The sequence below is a fragment of the Macrosteles quadrilineatus genome, unplaced genomic scaffold, assembly GCF_028750875.1.
Source record: "Macrosteles quadrilineatus isolate MER2022 unplaced genomic scaffold, UCM_ALF_1.0 Scaffold_8__2_contigs__length_117827958, whole genome shotgun sequence".
Classification (NCBI taxonomy): domain Eukaryota; kingdom Metazoa; phylum Arthropoda; class Insecta; order Hemiptera; family Cicadellidae; genus Macrosteles; species Macrosteles quadrilineatus.
In genome coordinates, this window is record NW_026542601.1 from 52,297,961 (window position 1) to 52,321,781 (window position 23,821).

Sequence of the window (23,821 nt, forward strand, 5' to 3'; positions counted from 1 at the left end):
TCCGCAACACCACCGATCTGGACACTACAATGATAGCCTACCACTCCATCTTCGCTTCACACTTGAGATATGGCATTGCAGCATGGGGTTCTACAACTGCCAAAAACCTCAAAAGAATAATGGCTGCACTTTACTTGACGTCCTACACTCATTCGAATGAAAATATCGATCGGTATATCGATTAATCGATTGCTTCATTCGATATATCGTTTGGTTAGTTAGGTAAGGTTAACCTAACCTAACTAACCAAACGATATATCGAATGAAACAATCGAATGAAAATATCGAATCGAAAAAACAATCGAATGAGTGTAGGACGTCAAGTAAAGTGCAGCCAGAATACTAACTTAATTCTACAGAAAAAGACCGTAAGAACAATCTTGAGGTTGGACCCGTATGAACATTGCAAACCACACTTCATCCGCCTTAACATCCTTACCATCACATCATTGTGTATAAAAATAAAAAAATGCCTTTATGGTAGCCTATTTGTCTATGGTAAAAGGTACTTTCTCTCACCCAGATTATTTATAACCTTACTCCATCCTATTTGAATACCCTAGGCCTACCAGGGGCTGCACTTTACTTTACGTCCTACACTCTTTCGAATATAAATATTGATTATTCGATTGTTTCTTTCAATATATCGTTTGGTTAGTTAGGTTAGGTTAACCTTACCTAACTAACCAAACGATATAGCTTATCAAATAATCGATAGGCCTATATCGATCCATATTTTCATTTGAATGAGTGTAGGACATAAAGTAAAGTGCAGCCCTACCAGGCAAAACAAACCTGAAACTGTCGCCATTGAAAAATCAAAGTTTACCGAAATGATAACTTAGATGACACAAGGAAGGTTAAGTTGTAATTGGATAAACTTAGACTTTCATATCTGTTGTCAAAAACGACCGGATGAAAAAATCTATCGTTAAATCGATTGTTCGATTTATCATCCATCTGATGCATTAAATTTTTTGGTTAGGTTAGGTTAACCTAACAAACCAAATGATATATCAAATGAAATAGGTAATCAAATAAAAATATTGATCAATATTTTCATTTGGTTGTTTTTGACAACAGAAATTTTCTTATGAAAGTCTACCCGTAGGCCTATATTTTCCTAAATGCAATTTGACAAGAACGTATTTTTGTTGTTTGGTTGAAAAAACGTTAGGCCTATAAGTTGGGCATATTAGGCTAGGCCTAGGCTATACACTTGAACATATTTGTTCACAACAAGGATAAACTTAAAGAATTTAAAGAGAAAAGTTTATTCCGTTATCAAAATGGTTTATAGCTAGGGTTAACTATTACATTACTAAATGTATAAAGCACTGATTAACCTTATGGCAACATATTATATGGAGAGATCCTAACCTGTGAAAGATTACGACCTCCTCTTGATTGTGACTTGGGTTTTGGGGTTGGTTTCTTTCTAGTAAACATTATAGGCTAATATAACATAAGCTTCTGTAATTGTTAACCAAACAGGCTGATGAAAATTTTCTTTATGGCTGTAAGTAGTACCACGAGTACGTTTAGATTATTTTCAACAGTTGGAGTTGGAAAAACGAAAATAATCCTTTACTCCTTGTCAGCAAACACAACAATCGTCAATCGAACAATCACACACACAAAAACAAAAGGCAGACAATTTCACACACTAACTACAGTCACAACACAGCACACACAACACAATAAAATTCAAGAAAATGACAAGTCAAGTGACGGACGAGAGAAGAGAAGAGAGACCTGGCTGACGACTTTATCTGACGACCAGATTTTTGACCAAAATGAACAGACGGAGACAAATAAATCGTGGGGTCCCAGTTTATCGACATCCCAAAAGATCGACACTGAAATAGTCCCACTTTGTCGACAACTCAAAATGTCGGTAATGTGGGATGTCTGTAAAGTGGGATGTCGGTTATGTGGGATGTCTGTTATGTGGGACGGTTGTGTAAATTTTCCCACTTTATCGACACGCAAAATGTCGACAAGCAAAACAGATCGACAAAGAGCGGGAGATTCAAATTGAAGGTGAACAGCTCTTGCTGAACAGATCGGTTGAGTATAATGAGAGTCGTTCTTTTTTTTTAACTCCGAACGACTTCTATTCACGGCGCTTGCAGCTTGCAGTCTCCTTCAAATTTGTCAATGCTATCTCAACTATCTTGTGTATATAATATGTGTTCTGCCGTTTGAAGGCTTAAAATAATTTGACATTTATTTGTCGCACTTGTATTATGATTTATTAACAGTTTTTTTCGTGTAAGAAGGTAGTTAAAACTTGCTACCTAGGCCAAACTTTGCTAGAGGATGATTATGGTATCCATCAAAGTTTTTTCAATCATACATTTATTTGAAATATATAATGACATAGTAGGGGTGTACATAGTTTTTTCATTTAACTTGCTAGCTTAGTGTTAAAACAGATTAATCCAAATAACAAATTTACGTTGTTCATTGTTACACTTTGAAATATTAAATGAGTTGTAGTACATTTGTATCAGCAACTTACACCGGAAATGAGGAAATTAAAAAAACTGCGTTAATTTGCCTAAACAAACTGCAGATGCTTTGATTCTTTTGTTAACCTTTCCATTGCCAATATGGCGATACATAAAAAGCAATGACAAATTAACATTTTGCAATAATTTCTTTCCAAACTATTTTGTAGAGCTTAATAACAAATTATTTAGTATATTGAAGCATTATTATGCGCCTAATGGTTACGGAGAAAACTCAAACCGTTTTAAATTTAAAATCCCAATGATATTCTTATGGAGAATAAGTAAACTGTTGTAGTTAGCTTGTTTATGAACATCTTTTGATCAAAATTTGAAAATGCATTTATGTGACGGCCTGGCATATTTGCCTCATTTTGTTGTAATTTGTTAACTTTGAGCTTAAGCTGGTTGGCCTTACTCCCTAAACCTGGCCCGTTGGCTATCACCGAATATTTGCTAGGTTGATGTGTCAACCGTATTCAGCAATATTGAATTTTATTTAACTTCATATAAGTCTCCAAGTGAACCTTAAAACTCATACTCCAACTCATTTCATTACTTTGTAACCCTACAATAATCCTAACCAGACGTCGTGGCTTGGCCGGATATGCCTTGGAATGTGCTGAATCTGCATGCACGTGTGCCGCGATAAACAATGTTACACTTCTAGACTCGGTTCCTCGCTTCAGTCCCAGATAGCAAAAAATACTTGATTAAAGCTTGAAACAAGTTTGATTTGTCAAATCTGCAAACTTGAATCAAGTTTGCTCGGATGGGTCCGTAAACTTGATTCAAGTTAATATCATGCGTCGAAGTTCCCGCTCTTCCAGTTTGAATAAAACTTGAAACATCTAATTTGAATAAAACTTGAAATATCTAATTTAAATAAAAATTGAAACATCTAATTTGAATAACACTTGAACTATCTAATCTAAATATAAATTGAAAAAATACTTGATTCAAGCTTGAAATAAGTTTGGTTTGTCAAATCTGCAAACTTGAAGGATCGGGTTTGTAAACTTGATTCAAGTTATAATCATGCGTCGAAGTTCCCACTCTTCCAGTTTGAATAAAACTTGAAAGATCCAATTTTAATAAAACTTGAAATATCTAATTTGAATAAAAATTGAAACATCTTATTTGAATATTAATTGAAGAATACAAGAAATAATTCTTTTTTAGCCACTTACAAGTTTTTTTTTATTTCTGAAAATTTAATTCATATGCTTTTACCAGGATTTACACAGTCTTACATGTAATAAAAATTTTATATTTTTAGGTTGAGATGCATAGCACAATATAACCTTCCCAATATTTCAGATAATTTTTCACAATCACAACATAATTTAATAACTTCAATGCCTCTAGTTGTTACATGCTAAGACACTTCTCTAAATAAAAAAGCGAGATATCATCTAAAAACTTGTTTTTATAAAAGAGCAGGAAAACATGAGTTATTATAGTTTTCAACCCTACAATTTTACATATTATTACTATTCAGTACGCAGAATTCAGAATTCTTTGAAATTAAAAATAAAACACAAGAGATGATTTGTCTAAATAGATTTATATTGAAGATATACATAACACATTCACATTTGAAAATGCCTCGTATCTTTAACTTTTAACAAACAGTTCCCTCAAAAATTCCTCATTTTACGATTACTTAAATAATACAGAGTAAGTTATCTATTCAACAAGATCTTCATCCCCATTGAGTGGAACTTCTTCCCCACCGTCCACAGTGGCAGGTTTTTTCCCTCTGAAAAAAGTCAAAACAAATAGAATCAATATTAAATTTAAGGATAATCAACCAAAATGATTAATTTTGTATCTGGTATAAAAAAAATAGGCAAGTAAGCAACATTTTAAACTAACACAGTTTAACTCACAACCAGTGTAGGCCTGTTTAGTGAATTAATTTATTCCTACAATGATATACAAATACAATATATGATCTTCCCAATAATATTAGTATTAATTATTAATATGTATAAAACACAATTACATTTTGATTGTCAAAAAATGCTAAACACAAGCCCAGGATTGTTTTCACATTACTTCAGGCAAAACCTAGGCGTTGCAGCATTATCACTTCGATAAAATAATTAGGTGAATCTGCGGGATTTTGTATTTTACGGTTTAAGTATAAAACTAGTTGAGCGAAGCTCACTTTCCCTCACTTTGTAACTTCTTTGTAAGAGCATCAGAATGTAATGGCTTGACCAATTGATATGAAATTTGGCCAACAGCTAAAGAATTATGAGCACAATGTTTAGGTAAAAAATATTTGCAAATTTCCTTCTGGATTTTATTTTACGCGTCACGCAATTTCGCTTGTTATTTTAATATAAGTTGAAAGAAAAATTATATTGGGTCTATGACATATGGGTTTATCTCGTTTCATTTAATTAAGATAAACATATGTTAATTGTTTGTAACTGTTTTGTTTACATTTCAATGTTTACTTTCATCCTTAAAGTTGGAATGTAACAGTTTATCAATGGAAGTAACAGTTTTGCTATATTTGTTTTGAGCATGCCTCAAAGGCCACGTCGTAATATTGGTCGACGCACCAATAACGCAAATATTGTAAGAGAGTGGCGTCGTGAACAAGAAGAACCAGATGAAGCAGTAGCGGAAGAAGCTGATAATGATAGGCAGTTAGCTAATCAATTCCAACATGAATTAGATGCACTAAAATTTTACATTTGCACTAACTGTCATCGCCAACAACTAACAGCTTCAAGCAATTTTTTGGTGTTCAAACCAATCACCGATTTGTTTGCGTTGACGTTCAAATGCAACTAAATTCACGGCGTTAAATAATATGGATGTGTCAAGTGTCCCGAACGAATGAACTGACCTGACGATTGTAGAACAAATGTTGATTGCACGAGTACATCCCGCTATGCTCATTTACAAAGTACAAGCAAATGGTCAGGCTTTTATCAATTCTTATTCTTAACTAAATAAATGAACTATCAGATAAATTTGTCATTCTTTAGAACCTAAATAATATTGGGCAAACAAACGGTGAATCTGTTGAAAGGGAACATATTGTAGGTTGTTAGCTGCTTTAGCCATTAATCTTCAAATAATGCTTCGCTCATTTATGCGTCTAAAGTGTAACGGCAGACCACCCTAGTGATAGTTCTTGTTTGGTTATCCTAAATATAGCCAAGATATTTGTTTCAAATCTTGTTCATACTTTACAAATATATATAAGCTTTAATTTACTGTATAAATTAATTCAGGTAAGCCCAGCATTGCTATGAAACATGAAAACCCCTCTACAAGAATAAAAATACTAGCATTTTTCTTTTGGCGAATTTCCCTATAGGAAAAAATCTATTAGCGTAGGTGGCATGGTAAGCCCTAGGCCCGGAACCGATTAACTTTTTCATTTTGATGTCCCCAGAGTCCAATAACACCATTCGTTCACATTTTTATATATGTATATATAGATTATATGTCCGTGAACACGATAACTTGTGTAGGCTAAGTTAATTTTCGTCCGATTTTGAAGTTTGAGAACCAGCATGATCGGACCATGGGAACGGGGTTTTATGGGGTAAAAATGGGTTTTTCTAATTTTCTTAATTGACCCTTTAATCACAAAATTTCCCAATTTCTCTCCAAACCTTTTTAAAGAGCTTAAAAAAACAAATGATTTAGTATATCAAAGTGTTTTTGTACAATTATTGGTTACGGAAAAAAAAATAAATATATATTTTAAAATTCCCATGTTATTCTTATGGAGAATATTGTAAAATGTCGTAGTTTGCTTGTTTTTGACCAAACTTGGTAAATTTATTTATTTGATACTAAGTAATTAATATTTTACTAAAAAACACACTTTTTTACCCTCCTTGTAGCAGCAAGCCTATGTACTCATTAAAGCTAATGTTAATTAAATACATTTAATTGAAAATCAATTCAGGCAAATGGAAATTCACTTAGTCGGCAGGTTTGCTGCGGCGGGGGTATTTTTTAGCTTATACAGTACTTGAGTAATCATAATGATAAACAATAAAAAACATTTTTATGAAAAACCATTATGCAGTAGACTCCTTTATTCCCGAACACCTAGTAACCAGACTGCACTCAGCAGATATAATTCTTAAACCAGACAATTTTTATCAGTACGGTTTAACCACCCTGGATCTGCAGGAAGTGAGCGGTGCTGAAACAACTTGTCTTGTAGGATAGATTTGAGACCATTCATCACATGTCTAAAGATTAAAATATTTAAAAGGTATAAAGTCTTGGCATCTTGTGTTTTGTTTACAGAAATTATCCCAAAGTGTCTATAGTTTGGCTATTTTCACAGAATTAACATTATTGGCTTAAATATATTTTGCATTAGACTTTAATCATGTAACAAGTATGAGGGAACGTCAGTTTCAAGTGTCTCCTTCCCTGTATAATTGAGTCCACTGTACAGTATTATTAGGCTACCAATGGAATTCTATTAATGATGAGTTGAATAGTTAGTTAGTGACAATTTTTTATCCTTACCTTCTTTCACATCTGGTTTTGGCTTGTTGAAGCCACTTAGCAACAACGCTTGTAACCTTGGCTTCCGTGACTTCACTTATGCCCAACATTTTCTGTGCAGCAGCTAAAAAAAAAAAAATACTTAAAATGAACTTAATACAGAATAGTAGCCTACATTTAACCCCTAAGACCTAAAGTTTGTCTTCCCATTTCAAACATGGGGTTTAGTTTAATTTCTGAAGTTCAAGATTTTACTTTCATATTAGGTATCCTTAATATTTTAATAAATCAACTGTTTGACAAGTTCGCTACTGATCGGTTGTACTTTCGCCGGTAGGGCGATCAAAATAGACCGATCCTAATATTCAACGTCACTGATGGACTAAAGGTAGTAAATTATTCAGTAGCAATAATTAGTAATAGCGATTATTAGTAGCGATTATTAGCAAGTTTAATTAGTAAGGTTAGGTTATGACAGTTTAATTTTTATACTACACAAATTATACTTTTTTTATTTTTTTACTCTCATTTTGTCCGTATTAAAATTCCGCAGGTGAAATAAAAATTGTGCCACCCCTACAGTGCCTGTCTTAACCACTTCTGGTTAAAAATAATCCAGCTGTAGGCCGATGTGTATAACTTTATTTAGAAGATCTTTATTACATAACCTGTGAAACTTAAGCCTAGAGCTAAGTTATTTTAGTTATAAAATATTTATATTATTTATGTTAAAACACCCAGGTACAGTTCTGCAATAAACCTACAAAAGGCCTATTTTATATCATCAGATGCAACTTTTATTCGATAATTTAACTTGGGTAACCTTAAAATATTAAGTTAAGTTAGGATTATGTTATTTTCCCATAAAATACTTAAGTAAAGTTATAACTTAAAATGTTTGACTCAGATTAAAATGTTTCATTCGATGTAAATTATTAAGTTTAACTTAGGTCAGAGTTTCTCAAGGTGTGGTCCGCAAGCATTTTTTTGTGGGGTCCACGAAAAACATTTTAATCAAATTTATTTTTATATGTATTGTATACTAGCAGAGTACCCGTCCTTCGTACGGGGTTGGCGTATAAGTATAAAATGCTGAATTGCAGTTATACTCGTGCTTTGTGTTTGCAATGGGGGATGACACAGTTTGAGTAAATTTGGTTCTTTTAACTTACGGTAATTTACACATCTACTATAGCCATAATAATGTGCTACCACTTCACCTAAACAATAGAGACGAATAAGTTACCAAATATTCGCACAATCACAAATTATTTATAAATAAAAAACTTAAGCATAACTGTAAACAGTCCTATTTTTTGTCAGATCCCATTGTGTATCATAGCTTTTTGTTGCTGCTTGGGTCAAATAAGCTGTTGTCATATATGAAAAAAATTACAGTTCTGCACCCTATTAGTAAACACTATAACTTTTTAGTGCTATTGAATATCATAGAACCAACTCGTGTAGTTGAAACCGCTGGTAAAGTTATTTTATTCATTTTAAATTTGAATACTGATAAGGTTAACATGGAAATCTCCAAAGCCACTGGGGCGGAGCCTGAATGGGTCTTTGAGATAAGAATATGTCTATATGTTAATTGGGAACGAGAGCTATCATCATACCGAATTTCAGCTCGATCCGACCAGTAGTTACTTAATGCGTGATTGAACTTCAAACAAACAAACAAACACACAAACTTTCACATTTTATAATATTAGTAAGATTATATTATACTAGCCTATTTTGCTATAGGCTAAAGGATTAAGATTAAGAAATATGCAAAAAAACTTAAACCTAAATAAATAACCTAGCCTACTTATTTATTTAGGTTTAGGTTCCTTTGCATTTTTCTTAATTTTGATTTTAATAAGTAGCTTAAACTAGCCTACAGTTTTCTATTTATATCCTAAATAGTGACATCTAGTGATACGTATCCGTTCCAAACCCTATCACTCACTCCTATCCTATCCTATCACTATGTATTTTCTATCGATCGTCTATTGATACTTCCCCTAGGGTCAAGTAGAGCCTCCTCTTCTAACTCCTCCCTGAGGAGATAGTTTAAAAAGTTACAACACGCACTCATGACCTCACCATTGTGAGTGCTGATGAAAAATCGTACGACGACCGTAAATCAATCGCTCTAAGCAAAACGGTCGCCGTAACAGCGATAGTAACTGAGCGATAATCGCTGTGCGACTATCGCTACAGTCGCTCCAAGCAAAATAGGCCTTAAGTTAAGTGGACTAAATCAAAGTAAGTTAACCTAACTCAATGCCAATTTTAGTTTAATGTAGAAGAAATTTTGTAGCCTACCTATGTCAGAAACTAATCGCCTGAAAGCTGACCAGACTCTTACTGCGATTAAACGTAGGTTACTGCATTTTATCTGACAGTGTCACTAACAAAGTAGCTGCTTAAATACTTATCGAGTAGGCTGCTGAAGTAACTTAGCTTTAAGTCCCTAGCCCTAAGTTATAAGTTACCTACACATTAAAATATCATGGTATAAAATATGGCATTAAGTTAAGTCTAAAGCCAGGTTTTCCTAGACGCGGAAGAGGAGCGCGGAGAGCGGAAACTCGATTAACATGGCATTCCGCTCTGCTTCCTAGGAAAACAGTACCGGTAACATTAAACTATTTAAGACAAGATGAGTTCACTCTCCACACTACTCTCTCCACGCTACTCTCTCCCCGCCTAGAAAAACCCAGCTTTATAGAATAGTCTACAACGTAACTTAGGCCCATTATGGCTAATCTAGGCTATAACCTACCATAGTTTATACTATGAACAGTGAAGACAATGCCTAGGCCTAAGTTAGACCATACCAGTACCACAATACCTAAGTATCTTACATGGAGAACTTGATATCCAAACTGGTAAAAGAAATATGTTTTTATGCATACAAACAACTCAAAGTTTGGCCGATAAGTTGACAAAATTTATTTTTTAGGCTAGGCTACTCATTGCATTGCACGTAGGCTTACCAACTCAAAAGTGGCTGGCTTTAGGCTATAACTTACTTGGCTCTTTCAAAATTTTCACTGATTTTGAGTTTACTTAATTTCTTCCTAGGCTATTCTTGTAATTAACTTAGTATTTAGGTGGCAATGAGTGGTTATAAACAAAAACATAACCTCTCAATGACTAGTGATTTGTAGTCCTTTAGATGGTGTAAATATATAAGGATTTGTACAGATTTAGTAGTATGGCGTAAACTATCGTACGTCACTCGTCCAAAATGTGTGTACCGGACTCGTATGGTAATCCCGTACTCGACTTCGTCTCGCACGGGAACGACCACACTCGTTCGGTAAACACTTATTTTCAGGACTAGTAACGTAATATACTATTTTGTCATACTGCAGTAAAACAGTCGCCATTGATGCATGCGTTGCGGGTCTAAAAGTAGCATTTTTACTCTTTAATGAATAAAATTCGTTCGTCATCGTCGCTTTTGTCAACTCAGTTGTAAATTTCTATTGTAAACTATTGAATACGTATCGAAATATGGTACGATTCGTGCTTCATAATCATTTTAACCAGTCTCATCCCATAGCATTTTAACATTGCAGATACATTCATCCATTCCCACACTCAACACTCCGCACTGCCCACCTTTACTACTTCCTTTACTACCTTTACCTTAACTACCTTTACCTTTACTAACTTTACTAACACCCCCTACGTCGTGGACCTGTTTCCCTCTCTTCCCATAGCATTTTAGGATTGCAGATACATTAATGTAATTGCCAAAGACAGTTCCCACACTCTGCACTGCTAGCCTTACTACTTCCTTTTATCAATTATCAATTATTTAAGATGGGGACGCCACTATGTGCGTATTTTAACCCAAATATGAGTGAAGGATGAGTGTAGGATGAGTGGCGCGATCTTGTAGTCTTGTTAGTGACTAAGGCCGACATGTTCCTTAGACACAGCTGTTAATTAATAGCCCATACAGCTAATGGCAACTAAGGGACCTACAGTTTATAGTGGAATCCGAACCACATTTTTCCTCGTAATTAACGAATTGGTCTAATTATTTAGGATAGTACTGCGGATAGTCGTAGTACTCACTAGTGCGGACGTTAATCCACACCAGGTAGCATCGCATCCACAGTGCATCCCTATAATTATCCACAATTCGTGACCTCCTAGTAGCTGGATTACAGGACGACGCCACCCGTCAGTAGTGGTGAACCCACAATATGACCTCACTTTCGGCGTTTTAGAGGCACTTTTAGGGCACTTTTTATAGGGGAAAAATGAGAAAAAAATGGAAGAGCTTTTTTTGGCCACTTTTTTAAAGACCCAGCTCTCGACCTATACACCCCTATATAAATTTTCTACTTTTTTAATACTGAAAAACGCGTCTGGAATATGGCTCATTTTTTTGGCCACCCGGCTCTCGGCACGCGAACTCGGGCGCGCTCCCAGCTTATGATGTGCTCCCTTGGACATCCTTAGTGGAAATCCATGAGTTCTGGCTACTTGGAAACCCAAGCCATTTGACATACAACGAATCACCCTTTCTCCTAATTATCTTCTCTACCAAATACATGTCCTTATACTTGGTCTTTAACAACTCCTCTGTATAGAAGCCTCCTCTGATTATATTGCCATTTTCATCTTTCAAGATATATGTTACAGGCTTTGTATTCTTAACTTCTGCTATTGTAAATAGTTCCCCTGTCCAATTTGGAGTATAACCTTTACTAAAAACATGTTTATACTTGGAAATCCTTATGCTATCACCTACCTTATATCTTGGTTTTTTAACTTGCACTACTTTAGAAGTCAACCTCTCATGCACATATTTACTATTCTTAACATTCACTTGGTTAGGCTTCATTCCTATAGATCTATGCACCTTATTATTATATTTTCGAATTAACTTTGGAAGTAAATCCAACCATTTATAACTCCCCTGAGCACTAAATTCCCTATATAACCAATTCTTTAAAGTTCTCTGAAACCTCTCCACAATTGCAGCCTTAGTTGTAGAAAATGTGTGATAGTGATTAATATTTAATTTTTTCATTAGTTTGTTAAAATATTGATTAAAAAATTCTTTTCCATTGTCAGATTGAATGTTTTTAACCCCCTTTGGTAGAATGGTTTTAATGGCTTCTGTAACCACTAACCCTGTCTTATTTTTTAGTGGAGCAGCATAAGCTTTTTTAGAAAATGTATCTATTAAAGTTAAAATATATTTATTGCCAGAATTTTCTCTAGCATAGTTTTGCATATCAATTAAATCTATTTGTATGGTTTTGTTTATACCCAATACTTTAAAAGACCTTCTAATGAAATTCTTTCTTGCAGGTTTATGAAGTTCGTATGCAATTTCATTCATTTTTTATAACATCATCCTTTCCTGTAACTCTAAATACATCACCATTAGCCCCAATCAATAGATTATCTTCCATTCTTTTAAATACATAGTTTTCTGGTATATATGGTCTATTATCTATATACTTAAATCCACTCAAAGATGTGGGGTCAGCAACTAATAAATCAGGATTATATTCCATCAAATTAAAATTTTTTTCTCCATATACAAATTTTGATCCATCATAACGCATAGCTTGTGACATTAGACAAATATCATCCGAATGTTTCCCCTCTGGTAGATTTCTTATAAATTGATTTTTGGCATCCCAACAATATAGTTTTTTATTATAAGTTATAGTCTGTTCTTTTGTAACACAGTCAGTGTCATCAATGGCAGGTTTAACACGTACTAACCTTTTATTATTAAAATTCCAATAGCCTACTTCCATTTTTGGAACTTGTGAAACATTCACAGCATCTTTACTATCTGTACCTTCCATCAAATTGCTAAGTTTCTGTTTCTTAGCATTCCAAACACCATTCTCTGATTCTAAAAATTCATAATTACTATCGTCTTGTACAAATTTACCATCTTCTTTTCGTATTAAAGTCTGTTGTAAAGTGGGCACATCATTTAAACTTTCACCCTTTTCCACATTAGTAATTTTCTGTTTCTTAGCATTCCAAACACCATTCTCTGATTCTAAAAATTCATAATTATTATTGTCTTGTACAAATTTACCATCTGTTCGTATTAAAGTCTGTTGTAAAGTGGGCACATCATCTAAACTTTCACCCTTTTCCACATTAGTAATTTTCTGTTTTTTAGCATTCCAATTTTTATTCTTAGATTCTAAAAACTCATATTTAGTTTTACCTTGTAAGAAGACATCACCTTTTCTAGTTAATGTCTGTCCCAAAGTTGATACATCATCTACAAACTCCCCATCTTTAACATTACCAATTTTATGGTTTAAACCATTCCAACTATCGTCTTGTAAATTTAAAGTAGGTTCACTACTAGCCCTAGGTTCTGCAGGCTTATTATATGGATAATATAAACGATAAAATTTATCTATAAACATATTTTTATTTAATAAATAATTCCACTTTCTCTCAATTCCTCAATAATGGAATCTATTTCATTATCCACTCCTGAGTTACCGGCTTGGCGACTTAGCCAAAGAAGTCTTAACCTATCTACAAGCTCATTAGGATCATCCCAATAAATATAGTCAATTTTATTACCAGTCACTTGTCTCAAACCTTCACCAACAGATTTAAAAAGAGGTTTAATTATATTAAGATATTTAGTATGTCTATTACTTGAAATTGGTGCACCATCTTTGTAACTCTTTAAATGTCCATTTGTAGCTTCCAAAATTTCTTTATAATTTTGCAAATCAGCCGGAGTATAATCCTCAGGTTCTTTTAAAGTTAACAATTGCCACAAACCTTTTGTCCCCTTGTAGGTTTTATTTTCAATTGTAACATCATCATTGGCAATGTCAACTTCCTTATTTCCAATAAAAAATTTATTTGCTTCTCGTCTAATACCATATGTAGTGTCTGTCATACTACTTTTACTGAGGTAATTTCCTAAATAGTCTGATGCTAAAAGACCAAAATCTAATTTCTGTGGAGTAGATTGTTGTAATGGTTGCAATCTTGGTATTATTGGTATTCTAGATGGAGTCATTGGGAGAATCTCCATTCGAGACCTCTCTGTTTTGGAGATTTTTTTTAATTCTTGTAATGGCTCTATTAAAGGTTGGAATGTTTGAAACCTCTCTTCAGCCTCTAGAAACTTGCCACGTTTTAAAGCTCTATATTTCTCTCGTATTTGATTTGCAGAGTCAACCAATTCTTGTTGAATGTTTTTCATCTTTTATTTACATTTTATTTATCTCATTTGACAAAGGATTGTACTCAAACACTTTATCATGTATTATCAAACAATATGCAGATGTATTTGCTGGCACATTTTCTGCAGTTTCAATCTCTAATTTAATATCAACAATTCCTTCCTTCACTGTTTCGTTCTGTCTAGAACAGTCTATTACAATTAGTGGATATTTCTTCATAAACTCAGCCCTACTTATCATAGGATCTGGGATAGTATTATAGTAAGTCTCTCTAAATCTCATAAACATCTCATAAGCTTTAGAGACATCTCCATTTTCAAAGTCGAGATTTAAATCACTATAAGGATAATATTCAGAGTTTAGAAATACTTTGAGATTTTTTAACTTACAGTGATCAAATTCATCAGTTCTTTTTCGTGCACTATTATCCCTAGCTGTTTGGAAACCAAATATAATATACCTAGGCTTCTCCAAACTTGAAGATGTCTTTACTGACCATGTATGTCTTGTAGTATTGGGATATGATGGAAGTTCATGCAACTCTAAGCTTCTAAATGCAATTTGCAAATTTTTATTTTGCAGTAACATCTTTTGTAATTGTAACTTCTCCCCATCTGATGGTATTACATGTGGCATCACCCATTGAATTGAGTTAAGTGTAATTTTAGGAATCATATCAGCAGTACCACTGGCTGGAGCACTAGTGGTTGTTAATATACAATTCAAATCATTTTTGGATCTTTTTAACACCAATTCTTGTTTGACATTTACTAATACCTTATTAAAATCCTCAAATACACCCATTAACAGTTCTAATGGCAAACAAGTACTAAACTTGCCACCTTTATGGAACTCTTTTAAATTCGTGACAGAATCAAATGCCACATTTGACAATTTAGTAGTTTTATTGTAAGAGCTCAATATTTTCATAAGACTAGAAATTCCTGGGTTTCTTACAATGTCTATTTCTTTACCTGCGACTTCATATCTAATTTCATCAAATAAGAATGCAAATGCATTATTTATAAAATGACCTTTATCATGATTTTCAATTTCTCCCTTAATATACAGATAACTCCTACATGGGAGAGTTAGCAAATCTTGATTATTAATACATATTCGAATTTCATCAGAATTATTTATTGCCAAAGTGTTATGGGGAACATAGGAGTGATTTGTAATTTTAACCACACTATCGTCGAATTGGGATTTCCCTGTAACGTCTAGAAAATCTTCCATTTTTATTAATAGAAAATTTTAACTTTAGTCCTATTGACTTTAGGAACCTAGCATTTTGTACACTTATAGATAAATTCTTATAAATTCTCATATCTTTTTTATATGACAAGTAATTGTAGTTTCTTCTCCGTTAAAGTCAATTGCCTTGTCATGCTGATCGGCAAATGTAATACTGACAACATCTAAACTTCTCTTATTTACAGGAAAATATATAATATTTCTTGGAACTTCAATAATTTTGTAGCCAGGAGGAGCTTCTGGATAAAAGCTATGTATGGTGTGTGATTTGTTTCCATTTAAATAGGACCCGTTGGCAATATTACATTTTACTCTAATCACATTTACATTATTAATGTTTATTTTATTTGTAGATTCAAACTGAACACCAGGAGTAGAAACACCTTTAAATCCCAATAAAACAGACCCTAAACATGGTTTTGTAAAATCAAACACGTGGCTAGAAAGTAATGTCGCTTTCATAGTTTTATTATTAGCTGTAAGGAAAAAGTTTGGAATTTGCTTTTGAATTTCCTTTGCAAGCTCAACCACCTCATATGTTCCTTCAGAAATTTCTATTGTAACTGGAGCATTGTGGTCATAATAGAAAACATCATCACCTTCTCCAATGGTTAATTTGTTGCCTTTAAGTTGATTTAATTTTGGAATAAGCCCTTTAAATAAAAGTTTGGATTTAGTATTAATTAATGCTTCTCCATTTTTATCTATTATAACTTTAAGTTTACCATTTAATAATTGGTTTAAATCATCAACTAAGATCTCTCCCTTTGGTAATGTTATTTTCTCTACTTTGTAATATGTTAAAGTATTTAGTGGTTTTTTAACATTAAATATAGAATTATAACTTTGAAAATCTACTAATCCAATTACATAATCATCATTTAATTCTATGGGAGGAAAGAACACTGACTTTAGCTCTGGCTCTGTACCCGAAAATGTTATTGTAAATGAATCCATTTTTATAAACAAAAATTTTTTATGAATGATAAACATAAAATTCCACAAATAGAACTATTTAAATCTTGTATTTGATCGGTTGTATAGAATATTTTATGTCCCTCAAAATATTTAATTACTTCTTTTGGAGGTTGGATTCCAAATGGGTCAAAATAAATTACAATATCTTTATTTTTACGATATGCTGTCCAATGTGTGCCAGATGAACTGTCTAAATTAACTATTCCGCACTCTTTTACTTTTGGTGTTAGATTTTTTAGCTCGTTTTTTAGGTACACCCCCCGGAAGTGAGGCACGTCTTTTGCGGCCTCTAACAGCTGGTAGTTGTCCATCTTTTTTATTAAATTTTAATCCCATTCCCATTTTTGCTTTTGCCTTCATCAAATTTGTCACCGCATAAGCTGCAGCTCTTTCAGCAAGATTTGCGTCATTCGCCGTTACTCTAGTCCAAGCTAAGTCTGCTAATCTCATGTCTGCTTTGTTCCGAGCAGCGGTATCGGGATTATTCATGTAGAATATGTCATGCTCTTTACAATAAGAGTCTAACTTATTTTTTGGAGGTACATTTTTGGCTAGATTTTGACGTATATTCGTTCCAGGTCCACAGTACCGATATGATGGTATGTGAAGTGGAAATGGAAGATTATTTATAAGAGTATTCAATAGCCCTCGACCCCTGTAAGGCTTTAAGAATAAACCTTTGCCTTTTTTACATGTTTTCTTATTATCATTTTTCACCATTTTTATTATATAAAAAATGTCTTTTATTCAACAAAAACATAAATTTAAAATAGTACATACTAAGGAAAATATACCAAAGAAGTTGGGTCTATTTCCTACCAATATTCGATGTGTTATTTGTGGTCCAAGTGGAAGTGGGAAGACGGTTGTAATTTACAATTTAATTGTAAGAAAGGAAGGATTAAAATTTACAAACTTATATTTAATATCTAAATCTTTAGAACAAGAAAAATATAAAAAAATAATTGAAATATTTAGTTTGTGTGACGAAGTGAAATTACACACGTGTACTGACTGTGAAATCACACCAAATGATGTAAAATCACAGTCAGTTGTTGTATTTGATGACATAAATAGTCAAAATATTACACAATTTTTTTCAATGGGTCGACATAAAAATATTAACTGTTTTTACTTGTGTCAATCTTACAGCAAAGTACACAAACATTTACGTGATAATGTAAATTTCCTAATATTATTTAAACAAGATGATTTAAATTTAAAACATGTATATAACAATCATGTTGGTAATGACTTTTCATTTAACCAATTTAGAAATCTCTGCCACCAATGCTGGGATAAAACTAAATATGGCTTTTTTGTAATAGACAAAGAAAGGTCAAAGAATAATGGCAAATATAGATTTATGTTTGATCAATTTTATAGTGACCAAGCGCAAGCGTATTGATGCCATCTTCTAGAATAAACCTCTTGTCATCGTCAAATGATAGTACTTTCTTGTTCATGGTTAAGGTTTGAAGATGATGATTTGTATATTTAATTCTTGTCACATTCTCATAGTAATCTTGCCCAGTTGCAAGACAGTTCAAATAATGTTGATGTCTAAGGAGATGTTTAACTGTAGCACCATCAGCTCCTTTAGCTTTCTTCACCTCTAAAGCTTGCTTGTCTTCTTCATATAACCATTTTAGAGGAATATAAGAATATAACTTTGGTCTTAAACCACAATATTCATACATAATATGACCATCTAATTCGTCTTTGAACTTGCCTGTGACTTTTTTATTTTTATCAGAATATAAGAAATGGTCTTTACTATATCCAGAGGTATCAAAATAGTGCAAGTCACTTTCTATTTCCTTGTAAAAGTCCTCTGTAACTATAGAATACATTAAAGAATCTGTATCAGTCATAAGAAATCTTTTGTTCTTAAATTTTGACATATAATTATAGTGGAAATCATACATTATTACTTTACTAATATCCAAAATGGTCATTCCCAAATATATCGGCTTATTAAACTTTACAACTAATTTATTTAAATGTATAGCATGTAAATTGTTATCGAACTTTTTGCTACAGTCAAACCTTGGATTAGTGACATATTTTGTTAATAGTGACTCATCCTTGAGATATATATCACGAAACTTGCGTTGGTTCATAATTGTTCGACCAAAGAGACTATTATTTAACAATTTGTAAAAGTCTTTTTCAAAATCATTTTTAGCACATTTGCGTTTTTCAATATTAAAATTAATATAGGGTGCAAGCCATTTTGATTGTCTAAATTTTAAAATTCTATAGTATTTTGTAGCAACCAAACCTAATTCCTCATATTTTTGTAATGCTTTATAATGTAAAATATATTTAGTTTTGTCATTTAAATTAGATATTAATTTGCCATTCATTTTCTCAGGTGCTAATGGATAGTCATTATGTAAATCATGTAAGCTTTTATCGTATTTTAAATCAACTTCTAAGATATATCCAAACTCATCATTTTGATTGTTTTTGTAGTCTATCTCATTCGTCCAACGAAATCCATCCACGGGTAGTGTCTCACACATAGCTGTGGAGTATAGCGAGTTACAATCTAAATATATTAAATACACACTTTCTTGATTGGGATCATAATGTTTGCCCATATATCTATTATTGGCTTTAGCGTAACGTGTAGAAATCATACTGACTCCTCCTCTGATTGCACTTTCTATGAACAAATGCATGTCAATATCTTGAAATAATTGTAATTTTATACCAGTCATTCTAAGACAAGCTTCCCATGTTAGTCCTGGAAGTGAATACATATGTACGGGGTCAAGTTTGTAATCCTTTAAACACAGGTCTCTAAATGTCTCAAACACATCAGCCAGTAGCAATACATCTGTTTTAAGATATAAATCATGATATTCTTGTAAATTATGTATATTAAAATGGGTCCAGACATTTTTAGCATGTTCATATTCGATGGGAGAGATATGTTCTTTAGTTAAAGTACTGTAAAATTTTTCAATTGGAGGTAGAGACTCTGCAAACTTATCTGGTCCTGTCATATATTCATAGGGAAATACGCCTTTGCGTTGTAGTAGTGGATTGTCTATGAATCTAAATGTATTTAAATTGGAAGCTAATTTGTATAATGGAAGGGACAGAAAGTTATAGGAATCTAAAAATACTAAATCATCAACAGAGAATGAAATGTACTTTTCCATATCTTTGGCTATGCAATTTAATTTACGATTAAACTTTCCCAAGTGTTGCATAATTAAATGTCCATCGTAATTTTTTAAGTTATGAAAGAATACTGGTATTTTCTTTGTTACTTTATAGTTTAAATTGCAATCATTGTGGGCAGCTCCACGGTATTGGCCATTTGAATGACAATGTTCCCGTACCCTATCAAAATATAGAGGCTTTTCACAAATATGACAATGTGTTGAGTTTTGGAAAGATGCCTCTTGCTCAGGAGTCATTACAAGGGGGATATATATTGCCATTTGATTTTTAATGAAGTCATAAGTCTCAAACAACCTTTCGAAAAACACATCCATAACATTTTCGCCACTATATAACTCTTCAGAAATAATCTTAGAATCTTTTACTACGACAAATGCAAATCCAGATGGAGTATGGTTGTTAGAGTTTATAAAGCACTCAAAATCAGCATAAATTACAAATGGGGCTTTAAGTTGATATTTATAATTTTTAAATTGTAATGTATCTTGTTTAGACATTTCCACTCGTTGGACATCAAAGTTTTTACAATATGTTATATGACACTCCAATTTATCTTTGGTGTAAAAATGTTGTAAACAAAACTTGCAAAAATGCTTTTTACTGTTATCTTTTGTTGACCGTAGCATTAACCTATTAAAATCACGAATTAAACAGTAATGTGATTTACGACCTTGTTGTAATAATAATAGATCTATATGAGTGTTACTATTCAGTTTGGTTCTTCTTAATGGATATATAAATTTTTGGTCTTCAACTCCAAATACATTAACACTTATATTATTCTTTCTTTCAAATTGATCTATGTCAGATATTTTTACGGGATATTTTATATTTGTCATGTTCAACTTACCTACGTAGGGTGCATAGTTAGAGACTCTATTAGCATGTTTAGCATTCCTTGGATGTAAAGCTGCTAAAATTGACCAAAGGAAGCATTTATTATCAACATTCTTTATATTTAAAACTGCTTTTGTCAATTTAATACTTTTTGGTGTGGGAATGTATGACTTTGGAGTTAGGGGCTTATACTTGTAAACGTGCAACTGCCAATATTTAGTATAGTCATATATCCATCCACTACCCTCGGCTTGGTATTTGTGCATGGAAGTGTCAATCTTTAAAAGAGCATTTTCAATTTGATGCTTTAAATCTCTCTTCTCAATGGTTAGGAAAGTAAGGCTTCTAAAATCTGCAATACATTCTTTCTCATTAACTAATTTTCCGTTTTGATCCATTGAATATTTTATAAATTTGATTCTCCTTACTAAAGTCCATTTTATCGGTAGAGGACAAGACTGAAGAGTACTTTTAAGTTCAGTTTTAATCGATTCACCGACAAATTTAATCATTGTATATGGACATTTGTTACAAGAATTTACGTGTCTTTTAAAATGACCAACAACATTTCTTTTACAGAAATTACAAGTCTTATGAGTTTGTAATATATGAGATTTTAGAGCTATGTTACTATCACAGATTAAATCACAAACTTTGCACAGTTTCACCTTCATTTTATGTATTACCTTGTAGTGGCGAATAAGGTTGCTTTTTTTGGAGAGCGATGCAAAACAATGTTGACATGTGGTCTTCATTTTTATATATGAAATTAAAAAATAGGTTGGCATCTTCTATATAGTAGAACAATTTACAATTTAAATTAATGAGAAGTAATAATTCAAATCATAATTCTAAATTTTAATATTCAAAACAATTTTATACAATAATATTTGGCAATTAAAATTTTCTAAATCAAAACTAAATTCTAAATCTTAAATAAAAACTCTTTTTAGCAGAATGCTGAGTCTACATTTATACAGAGTTAGTGTTAGTTATATAGAGAAGACTACCTACGAAAAAATTATATAGAGATTGAGATTCGGCTAAGTTTAAAAAAAATAACTTGTACACTTTTGACTCAAAGTCCCCAGTGATTGAGATTCGGCTAAGTTTTAAAAAAATAACTTGTACACTTTTGACTCAAAGTCCCCAGTGATTGAGATTCGGCTAAGTTTTAAAAAAATAACTTGTACACTTTTGACTTGCTTAAAAATAGTAATAACAAAATAAGGTTACATTTTGGATAGAGAAGCAGCATACAATTGACATATAACTAAAAAACTAGGTTGACATCTTCTATATATAGTAGAAATTACATTTTAAAAATTTCATTTAATAAAAATAATAATTTTGAATATTAATTTTATATTTTTAATATTCAAAATTATTTCACACAATTAGATTTGGCAATTATAATTTTCTAAATCAAAACTAAATTCAACTTAAAGAACTAAAAGAAACTAAACTTCAAACTAAAAGAAATACATAGTATGAGTACAAGCATCAATTGGTCACAACCAATTGATCCCATGACCCGACACGCGACAATATATTAGGCCTACACTAGTCTAGCTTACATGTTAAAACAAGAAGATTCAGGTGATGAGCAAAGTAGTCCAGGCGGGTGAGGTGGTCCAGGCGGGTGAGATGGTCCAGGCGGGCGAGGTAGTCCAGGCGGGTGAGATGGTCCAGGCGGGTGAGGTAGTCCAGGCGGGCGAGGTAGTCCAGGCGGGTGAGGTGGTCCAGGCGGGTGAGGTAGTCCAGGCGGGCGAGGTAGTCCAGGTGGGCGAGGTGGTCCAAGTGAGTGAGGATACGATAGAATCTCCCCCTTTTATACCCAAAAATTGTCAAAAAAACCTGCCCCAGACAGACTGGCGCCAGACAGGCAGAGAAAATTAACAATTAGTTTTGATTGGGGTCATTGGGTTACACTCAGTCATTCATTAGAGTCAGGAGCGGGAGCATGGGGCAGGAGCCCGACCATAGCATGGAGCACGCCATGGGTCAAGAGCATGCCAAGAGCATGCCCGCGAGCGGGAGCACGCCATGGGTCGAGAGCATGCCTAGAGCACACCCGCGACCAGGAGCGCGCCCGAGTTCGCGTGCCGAGAGCCGGGTGGCCAAAAAAATGAGCCATATTCCAGACGCGTTTTTCAGTATTAAAAAAGTAGAAAATTTATATAGGGGTGTATAGGTCGAGAGCTGGGTCTTTAAAAAAGTGGCCAAAAAAAGCTCTTCCATTTTTTTCTCATTTTTCCCCTATAAAAAGTGCCCTAAAAGTGCCTCTAAAACGCCGAAAGTGAGGTCATATTGTGGGTTCACCACTACTCCCGTCCCAGTCCTTCACCATTTCCTACGTCATAGACCTGTTTCCTTCCCTTCTCATAGCATTTTAAGTATTAGATACATTTATCTAACTGCCCAAACGGTTCACTCAATCTGCAATGCCAGCCTTTACTACTTCCTTCACCACTTCCTACGTCACGGACCCGTTTTCCTCCCTTCCCATAGAATTTTAGGAATGCAGATACCAACCTAAATCTAATCGTCTTAAACAGTTTCCACACTCCAGACTGCTCACCTTTACTATTTCCCTCACCACTTCCTACGTCACGGACCTCAAGCTAGTGTCGTCATTTGATTATATTTATGATCCATACCACCGTTTATGTTCTAATATCTGTGGCATAGCTATTTATTATCTAATGCATTCAAAAGTCAACAGCTGATCATTGTCTTTGTTTATGTGTCAAATACTGCTTCCATAAGGATTACATTGAAACTTTGAGACCCAGTGGGGCGGATTCCTGAGAGACTTTTTTAACGCCATATAGATGTTGGCACTCACCGGTATGGTCTTTATCCACCATGCAAAATTTGAAAACGATTGATTTAGCCGTCTAGGAGGAGTTTGCGTATTACGAAATGCATAAAAGTCGACGTATAAGAGCTTCGCTCGCTCCGCTCAACAAAATTCCTTATCCTGCATGCCATACATAAGCTATTTGCAATTGGTTAACATTTTAAATTTTGTTTGGAGATTCACTCATTATGCCCATGTAAAAATCTTTACCTTATTCTTATTACCCTCGTAATAGTAGTTTACGCAACGATTGCGTTAAGTTAGTCTTTACGACACGAGTAGAAAATTTAAGGCACGAGCCTTGGCGAGTGCCTTAAAAACTTCTACGAGTGTCGTAATAGTATATTTCGTACCTAGGGCCGAAAATGAGGTTTTGCCGGCTCGAGATAGTTTTTAAGTTCGAGACGAAGTCGAGAACTTAAATCGATCGAGAGCCGCAAAACCAATTCGGTTCGTGGTACGAACGCTAT

The 23,821-nt window shown here is 33.4% G+C and overlaps 1 protein-coding gene across 2 annotated transcripts in view; it reads right to left on the reverse strand.

Annotated features, from left to right (window-relative positions):
- Positions 1-1,627, reverse strand: part of LOC129000967 (coiled-coil and C2 domain-containing protein 1-like) — a 38,205-nt gene extending 36,578 nt beyond the window's left edge. The window contains exon 1 of one of the 2 annotated variants that reach the window (XM_054428073.1): positions 1,381-1,627. In XM_054428073.1, the coding sequence (XP_054284048.1) occupies positions 1,381-1,449 (69 nt within the window). In that variant the 5' untranslated portion in view covers positions 1,450-1,627. The remainder of the gene's footprint in view (positions 1-1,380) is intronic. The other variant, XM_054428074.1, reaches the window with a different exon arrangement.
- Positions 1,628-23,821: the final 22,194 nt, after the last annotated feature.